General features: G+C 38.3%; 1 protein-coding gene across 2 annotated transcripts in view; it reads left to right on the forward strand.

Moving 5' to 3' along the window:
* Window positions 1–9,519, forward strand: part of ADGRV1 (adhesion G protein-coupled receptor V1) — a 271,306-nt gene extending 261,787 nt beyond the window's left edge. For both annotated transcript variants that reach the window (XM_027656816.1, XM_027656817.1), the window contains 2 exons: window positions 978–1,155; window positions 9,041–9,519. In XM_027656816.1, the coding sequence (XP_027512617.1) occupies window positions 978–1,155; window positions 9,041–9,159 (297 nt within the window). In that variant the 3' untranslated portion in view covers window positions 9,160–9,519. The remainder of the gene's footprint in view (window positions 1–977; window positions 1,156–9,040) is intronic.
* The last annotated feature ends 311 nt before the right edge of the window (window positions 9,520–9,830 follow it).

A 9,830-nucleotide genomic window follows, 5' to 3' on the forward strand; every position in this document is an offset into this window, starting at 1 on the left:
CCAGGAAAAATACTCACTTGATGGAATTGAAATATTTCAAGAGAATATATCTGTTCTAGTCATAATTTTTGTGGAAACCAAAATACTTATGTGGCAGCTGTTTTGCCTGTTTTTCTACCTACTTCACTCTAGGTTTATATGGATTTTAAAGCTTCTCAGCTGCTTCCTGACAGACCACTAAATTTACTCAACTTCTCCCCAGTTCAGGGAACAGCACAGCTTCTCAGTCCTTCACAGCAAGTTTTTGTGTTCCTGAACATCTAAACAGTGGATGAGTATTGAACCAAGAAAATACATTTTGATTGGCCTAAAATATACTTTTTTAGAGTTCAGCATTTTGGCTTTTCATGACATTTTAAGGAGCAGATAGACTTGCAGAAACACCTCTTTACTCGTTAACTGAAACTCTAATATTTTGTGCAGCTCCACCTTAAACTGAGTGTAGGAGAAGTTGATGACAAAACTGTAAGACATCACTAGAAGCTTCAAAGACTGGCAAATTACTTTAAAATACTGCATTGATAAACATGGGAAGTGGTGGGTTGCCAGTTGTAAATCATGTAATGGAAACTAATGATGATTAGTTGCTATCAAAGGGAGAGGCAGTTCAGAGGCAAAGGCACTGGTAAGAGAGGATTAAGCTGAAACCTTTTAGTACTTTACTTTCTGTACTTTAAAGTTTTCCATTCTGGGGGTGAGTGTTCAGAAATAGCAATATTTTTATGATTTTTTGCTGTAACTAGGACAGACATAATAAACACAAGGTTAAATTACTTGTATTTGATTTACATGTATGTAAATATATATATATATATTATTTATTAAAAAGAAAAATAGCTTTCTGGTTCACTATAGAAGTGACAGAACAGCTGGTTCCAAAATCTCTTTGTCTTCAGTTCAGCTCTGGTCATAGTTTTCAGTTTCTATCCTATAGTTTTGATGAATACTGCATTTTTGTGTCTTTTTAAACTCTGCAGGTGCCTACAGACTGGGAGAGGGCATCCTTGCAGCCTGCTAGTCAAGCTAGTGCTGCCTTTAAGCAAAGTCCACAAAATGGCAACGTTTTCCACCCTTCTGGAGGATTTAGTACCAGCTCATTGGTTGCTGATGAGGAATCACAAGAGTTTGATGACCTAATATTTGCTTTAAAGACGGGTAAGTGACTTTCCTCCTTGCACCTCAAAGTTCGTGTTGTTATGGTGTCACCATTCCATGAGCTCCAGTTAAGGAGGTCTCAATATAACCTGATTTCCAATGAAAATCTGAAAGATAAGTCAACATGGCACAGAGTCACAGCAGTGATACCAGATGAGATCTGGCAGACACGAGTGAAAGCCCAGCTGCACCAGGCATCAGGTGAAGTACAAATGGACTGGATTGGAAGCAGGAGGTCACATGAATCATGTGAATGTTTTTTGGGGATATCATTGAGTCCTGCAAGAGACAACAGCAACGTTCTGGTGACATTTCCACGTTAAGTCATCTGGCACACATAGTTTCAGGAGCTTGTTCCCTTCAGTGATATCCAGGGAAAGTCAAACTGGATGGAAGACTGAGAATGCTGCTAATAAAGGGATATTTGTATTCCATAAGTTCATAATGCTGAATATCCTAAGCCAATTTGCGTTGCAGAAAACTCCTCTAATTGTGCAGCCCTTGACATAAGAAGGACATGGAATGATTTCAGAGGAGGCCATGGAGAAGTTCAGACTGCTGGAGCAGCTCTGCTGTGAGGATACTCTAAAAAGGCTGGGGTTGTCAGATTGGAGAAGGCTCTGAGAAGAGCTTAGAGACCCTTCCAATGCCTAAAGGGGCCATAAGAGAGCTGGAGAGGGTCTTGTGACAAGAGCATAGGCTGACAGGACAAGGGTGCAATGAAAGAGGGCAGATTTATATCAGATTTTAGGAAAAAAATTTTTGCTGTGAAGGTGATAAGGATCTGACACAGGTTGCCCAGAGAAGGTGTGGCTGCCACATTCCTGGAAGTGTTCAAGGCCAGGTTGGATGAGAATCTGAGCATTCTGGTCTAGTGGACGGTGTCCCTGCTCATGGCAGGGGATTGGAAATAAATGGGCTTTAAGATCCCTTCCAACCCAAGCCATCTTCATAGGAAAATCTGTTTTGTACCTATTAATTTTACCTAGACATTTTGCATTACTTTGTTAGCAGTTAGAGGTTTTCTTTGTCAAGACTTTCAAAGCTAGGTGCAGAAGCTTACAGTTGCAAACCTTTTTTTAGGTATGTAAGAAGGTAGCTTTTACTTTTTAACTCCTTCGTGAATGCTTTGAAGGAAACCAGATAATTCATAAGTAGTTAATAAGATACAAAGCCATCCACATCTAACACTCATCATCACAGTGTTTTCTGCTTAAGCAAGTTGGTTGGCATTAGTAAACTGCATAAGACTGAGACTTAAGAAATAAAAAACAATCTAGGTAACAGCAGCAGTTATATTTCAACACAAATTCAGCACTTCATTATTTTTTCCTAGGTCTTCAAGCTCCATGCCTAGTTAATTTGTTTTCGGTTATTTTAAAGGCAGTGTGTAGAGAGCCAACTTTTGATTATCTTGCCTAAATTTTATTGTTGTATTCTTTATTAGTATTTTATTAATTTTATTTCTTATGAGCCTTTTGTATTAATGTGATTTGAAGCAGAGACCTCAGGCCACATTTGGAGGAAAATATTTTTGTTTGCATTACTGATTCAAATAGTGTCTTACAGTTTTAACCCAGTACTTATTCCTGTGACCAGACTGTGTCCCCATTTACAGGAGTAAAAAAACCCATTATTTCTAAACCAAATCAGTTGTCCCATCTGGTTCCAGCCCCACACACAACATTTGAACAACATGAACTGAAGAAGTAGTGTGAAGCTTAGAGCAGCTTTGAACAGCAAAGCAGATGTTTATCAACCATTGTCTTACACATAAGCTGTAGCTCAACATATACTTAATAATAAATAAAATAAACAAACAAACAAATAAATAAATAAATAAATAAAAGAGGTTTTCTGTGACTAAAAATCTGTTCTATTATTTTTATCCTCTTCTCCAGTCCAGTTCAGTGCATGGCCGACAAGAGGGAGGCAGGGAACCACATGGAAACAATAAAAAGAGAGATGAGGTGGTGGAAAAGGTTTTTTTAAAAATCTGTTTGGCAATACAGGCTTATACTGCCAAAGTATTCACTGAGCTGTTGTCTGACAGGAGTTTTATGATAATGGTTAAGCTAGCAGGCACTGAAACAAGGTCATCTCATGATCTCTCAGCAGCACATTTCTTCCTCTCTTGCTTTGTTGCTTGTGCTCACATGAAACCACATCTGCTCAGGTTCAGTTTCTCCTCTTCTTCCTCTCCCCTCCTTCTCTATGCCTTGCCACTCCACATCAGGTTGGTGCCCTTGAGCACCACTCTTAGCTCCAAGGAAGTGGTAGTCTTTGGCAATTGGAGGACAAGCACCTCTTCTCCAAGTGGGCTGAAGTGTATGGGCAGCTGAGATGCTTTCTTGCTGCCCTGCTCTCGCCTGTCATTTGCTGTGTGAGGTGCTTCTCAACCCTTTTTAGACCAGACTTCATTTCAGTAGACTGAGAATTCCTCATTTTGAGGAGGCTTTCTAGAAGAGCAGAGAGAATGTGCTTTGCCCCACATTAGCTAGTTTTATCACTTCTAAACTGTGGGGTGGTACTTTTGGGTATAGAGGAAGATTAGAAATGCTTGATCCACTATTGTTTGAGCTTTACCTTTGATAAGCTGAAACAGAAACCTCCATTATTTCTGTTCCCTAAAACTGTCAGTCTATAACCAAATTTAGCCATAGCTGTGCTCAAATATTAGCTCCCGCTCTGAAGGTTAACTGAGGATCAGCAATGATTAGCAGAGGAACATGTAAAAATGTCTTTATGCCACTTTGTGCTTCATCTATCATTTCACTCATAGTCCTTTTGCTGTAGTTCTGAGCTCTCTGAAGGTGACTTTGCTTACGCTGTCTGTAGCCACAAGGTTTAACCTTGCAGCCAGAATCAGTGGCAAAGAGGGTATAATAACAGCAAAGCTAAAATTTCATTTCTGCCCTCCTGCCTCTGCAGCTGGTCTCTCTCAGCTGCAGAAATGAAGACAGGTTAAAAAAAAATCAACCAAACCCCCACAGCAAAACTTTGTTCTTTGACTCTCCAGTGTTTAGTAATTTGCAGTGTACAGTGCAGCTCCACAAATAGTTGTGCTGGCACACTCACCCTTGCTGCTAAAGGAATGTGTCGTAGAACTGTGCACTTAGCCCTTGGTTCCACAATCATTAACACTGGGCCTAATTACAGATTAACCTAAAATATGGACTGGGTCAGAGGGACACACACAACTGCAGTTCTAGCAAATCAGGTGGACAGCAGTGTACCGTTTCTTTGCCAGCCTTTATGCCAGCTTTATGCAAACATCACATGGTGGTAGGATTTTTTTGTTTGGTATAAGTAATACAAAAACTGGGCTTCTTGTATCATAGAGCCACTGTATCTGAATGTCTTATTGATTAATTCCTCCTTTACATCAAATATGTTCATGTCCATGCAGAAATAAATACATTGTTAGGATTCACTCTGCTCACTGCATCACCTCATTTATTTTATTTTGTGAATCTTCTGGAAGGCCAGCCAGCTCCAAGGCAGCTTATGTGAAGGAAATTATGGAACAGTTATGGTAGGAAAAATTATTTAGGGACATGTCCTTCTCACTAATATATGCTAAAAACTTTTTTTTTTATTTTTATGAATTTCTGTTAATTTATTTATTTTATTATATTTAATTTATGGCTTTTATATTGATTCAAACAGCTGAGGAAGTTATTTATTAATTAGTTTTTGTTAATTTAACTAATTAACTTCAGAAGTGCTGCTATTTTGGACTAGATCTCACTTTCCCTCTGATTTCTTGTACAAGGTTTATGTTGATAGGCATTTTATTAAGACCACTGCCTTCCAGATTGTGACAGAGTTGTATGTTACTGTCATTGAGGATAAAGCCCAATATATACCAGAATTCCCTAAGGACCTCTACTCTTGTTAGGGCTGGAGAGTGATAAAAGGAGCCAGCAAGAATAAAAGTAGATGGAATCTGTCCCAAAGCAGCGAGCTGCCCATCAGCATTGCTCTAAAGCATAAATACCATAAATGCGTAATAGCTTTACTGATTTCTGAGCTTTCATCTATATTCCCATATCCTACAAATACTCCTGTCCTCCCCCCTTCTGTGATGCACAAACCCAAAACAATTAATTGCTTTGGGTGAGATGTGAAATCAAACACAGCAAAAGCCTTTGAGAGAGGCCCAAACCCCTCCAGTGGTGATGGGACACCCACCATGGTACTTTCCAAATATATATTGAGCAGTATCAATGGAGGATTCTGCTACCTTCATATCTTAATGTATTTTTACTCTTAATATAGACAAATGTGACAAATACTACATAAATATTTCAATACTTCTCTAATACTATGTAAATATTCTAATAGTTCTTTAATATGGAGAAGATCTACTAAGTTAAAAAGCTTATGTAAATATAGTTCATCACGGCTGGGCTTTGCGAACAAAGATTTGGGGAGGGCTCTACCCACAGTTGTTACAGGCATACTGGAGGCTAAAAAGGCCAATACGAGATAGACAAGTCCGGTTGCAAAAGGCACAACAGGAGGACTCCTTAGGTGGAATATTCTGCAAGATACGATTCTTTCTGCGTTGAAAAAAAATGTAGTTACTACAGTAACAATGCACTATAAAACGATTCATAGTTTTCAATCTAATACAGCTAGGGTTCCAAAGTGGGCATTTTATAAGCCTTGGTGACACCATTGTAGATGCCTGGTTTAAGAATCAAGTATCTTGGGTGGCCATCGTAAACAAGAGGAAACATTTGAAATTTCAGTTCTGAAAGATATTCAGTGCAGCATCCCAGAGACTGTCTGTCACAGGGCAGATAGATTGTAGATGGTAGCAAAGTGCCAGATTTGTGCCCTGCCTAATCAACCTGCATCATTTTTGTTTTGAAGGGTTCACTTAACAGAAAAAAAAAAATGGAAGGAAGGGTAACCAGTTTGCCTATTCATTCAGCTTCTCATCTGTGGTTGCTGCCTGATGGCTATTGAATGTGACTGTATAATACCCAGGAAGCATTTTTAGTTCAATCTGAGCTTTATTTATAGTTCTCTGGATGTGACTGTTGGTGTCATTTCTGTGAAGTCAAAACCTGAAAGAAGAATTAAAGTTTGTTTGTGTAGCTTATTCATATACATCTCAACATATAAATCATGACTAATTCAGAAAGCAAGATGGAAGTGCTTGAGAGATAAAAAGTCTCCTCAGAGATATGAGTACAAAACCAAACTCAGTATCCCTTAAAATGTTTTAGTGAAAGTCTGAGCTATCTCTGAGCAAGCAGATGACAACAGTCAGGCATGTAGGGATACACTGATGGTACCTTCACCAGCAGATGTCAGTGCAGGGGCCTCTCTGGGTTTGAAGCCTAGGCCTTGACTTTTCAGCTAGTCCTTCCATACAAAAAGAAAGGAAGGCAGGCTTCATTTTCCTGTCTGTTTTTCATGAAATAATCCCTTCACAAATCAGGGGAAAGTAATACTCTCTGCTACATACCTACCCCACGACTCTAGCATCTCTACAAGAGTACATGATTTTTTGGATCTGATTGAGTTTAAATTCTGCTCCAATCTCAATGAACTCTGTGAAACTCCATTGTGTAAGCAGTCGTACCCTTTCCAGTCTACTGGCTGTTTGGTAAACTAGTATCCTGGTTACATTTCCCTGCTTATTCCTAGAAAGGATCAACTCTAACATAGTTTGTCTTTGCATTATCAGCAGAACAAGGCCCTTGTAAACCCAAAGTACCCTTCTTCAGTCTCTGGCTTACCAAGTTCCTGGTAAAAATCTCTGTAACAAAAAAGATCTCCCTTACTTTGCACAGAGCACACACAAAGGTTGCACATATATGACATCTAAGAATATACATAGTGTAATACTGTTAGATCCGTATCTGATCTCTCTACAGTGACCAGCAAAAGATTCTTTAACAAACCCCATACTGAATAATTGCAGTATAGCCACTGGTAAGACAAATATTTTTCAAACTCCAACAGCCAGTGTTCACCTCAACATCATTCGAATGATCATATTTATGATTTTAAATGTTTTTAAATAATTGTTTTTTCAGTTTTTGAAATTTTTACCCTCTTCAGCCTGACTAAAAGTCTTGAATGAATTTCAATGTTAATGATACTACATAGGAAGTATTTTATTGTTTCTTCATTAAAAATATTTTATTTACTTGTTTTTTAACTTGCTTTTAACTTTTTCTTCCATCCTTCCATGGTAAATACAATAGTCTGATTTATCTTCTTTATTACATTCATATTTCCTTTCTAAAACAAATAATTTTAGAGAAGATAAGGAAAAAACCTAATAATTTGTTTAAGCAATTGCTTTTTTTCCCAGGACTTTCAAGCAGCTTTTAGTTATTATAATCTGGTTCAATTAAAAGATTAAATGTGCATACAAATTTAAATCAATAATACAGCTTCATCATCTTCAATACACTTACGAATCATTATTTTAATGAGTCAGAGCCTAATCTTGACTTTGTAATTGTATGTTGATGAATTTTTACTCCTGTCATACTCTGACAGTGGCTGTTGGTTTCTCAAGAGCTTGGGTCATGCAGACCAAAGACCAGGACCCACCAATGTCAGTGACTGCATGTTCCCTCCACGACCCAAACACCAAAACCAGGTGTAAGAAGGTTCATGGTGCAGCATACTCACTTTTCACCTGGATCATAGGGTACAGACCCAAGTTTAGCCCCTACCAGGACCTTGTCCAGACCTCTACAGGAAAACCTGCCTAGTTCTGCAGGTTTTTCTGCCCTGGTTCTCTGGACCAAGCTCCATATTCAAGATTGCAACCTGACTTCCCACAACAAAGCAGCATCCTACTGCTGCCCCCTTTACAGTACTTCTTTATTAGTTGTGGGGTGGTAGGAGCCCATGTCTTGCATGTAGTTACAGATCTGCTTCTGCCCAAAACAAATAAGTGCCCTCATAAGTGACATTGCTGTAAGTTTATGCCTGAAATTAATCTGTCTTGAAATCATCATGCCTCATACTACTGACGTGCAATTCTCACCAATTTTAAAGCCTAGACACCCTAAGCCCTAACAAGACCCATGTGTTGTTAGAATTTACTCTATAGCTCAAAGACAAGAGCTGAAAAAGCACTGAAGTTTATAGTTCCAACAGATATTCTGTGAAGAAATGGTCGGAAAAAAAAATATGCATTTCATAAAAATTAGTGCAGGATTTTGTAATCAAGTCAAACCTCCCCCCGCAAAATAAACAAAACAAAACAAAACCAAAAACAAAAAAAAACCAACCACCAGCTAAAACCAAACTAAAGCAAATTGGAAGCACGAGGTCTCTTCCAGGTATGTTTTGGAAGTTTCTGTGGACCAAAGTCTAGTATTCTCTTGCAGGAGAAGGAAAATGTAATGCACTGGTTCGTACCACTTGAGGGTTTAAAGAGTATTTGGTCAGTGTCTTTTCTCATGCTGAAATTACAGTCCTATTAAAACAGCTGGAATTAGAGTTTAACAGGGAAATTGTATCATTAAAAATCAATTCTTCATTAAGAAGTCCTTGGAAATACCAGACTCTAACAGCCAGACCATGAACTCAGCCTAAGACAGGCTTTGATTTATGCTCTTCTGATTTCAAGGCAACCTCTGAATAGCTATTGTACCATTTACTGGGACAAATAAAATGACTGACAGCAGAATTATGAAAAAGTGTATCTGGATGGTACAAAAACATGTCAGATAATGTTATAATCCATGGATTCAGAAGGGTAGACTAGTAAGAGGAAACTTGCCACATGATTGTGGGGTAGGGAAGCATTTCGATAATCAGAAGAAAGCAGAGTGGATCCCCATTTCTGTGTTGGGATTTCATTCTCACTGATTCTTATTTTTGTTGTTTTTCTCTATTGCAGGTGCAGGTCTCAGCGTCAGTGATAATGAATCTTGTCATGGCAGCCAGGATGGAGGAAGCATGGCTAACTCCCAGATCGTAGAGCTTAGGAGAATACCCATAGCAGACACTCATCTCTAACTCCACGGCTTGCTTGGGTTTTTTTGTTTGTTGTTTTTTTTTTTTTGGTTTTTTTTTTTTTTGTAATTCAAGCTTCAATATTTTTATATTTGTACTTCCATTTGCACTAAAATGCTATATGAAACTGTAGTAGAATGCTGTGATCTTTACTGAACGTTTAACAAGGAATGTTTGCTTGAGGTTTTGTATATCAGAAAACAAACTGTAAATTTCTTAGAGTGGCTGAGCATCAGTAGATACCATGGGGATTGACCTAGATTTGTATCTTGTAGGTAGATGATACATTTCACAAATTGTAGCTTTTTTTAATTAACTGTATGTGTAACACTGATTAATAAAATCAATAAAGTCTGTTTGATACAAACCAGTCTGTTATTTCTGCTCGCTTCTTATGAAGATGGAAGGTGATGCAAACACCCTATTGGACAGGAAAGCTTTCTAGTTGCACAGTTGTTTTAAGTTTCCTAAGATGTACTCTTCTCACTGTTTTTTGAGTACCCAAGTCTGTGAACTTTACACATTCTAATAAACACACAAGTCCTGAGCCAGAAAGCTTGAAATTTAAATTGTGACATGATAAATATGAGATGATCTGAAACATACAGAGGAAAGGAGAGATGAAGGACAGGAGTGTGTCAGCAGCTGTGTGCTGTTGACTGCTTTACCTTGCT

This window comes from Corapipo altera, unplaced genomic scaffold (assembly GCF_003945725.1).
Source record: "Corapipo altera isolate COAL_440 unplaced genomic scaffold, ASM394572v1 61281, whole genome shotgun sequence".
Taxonomy (NCBI): domain Eukaryota; kingdom Metazoa; phylum Chordata; class Aves; order Passeriformes; family Pipridae; genus Corapipo; species Corapipo altera.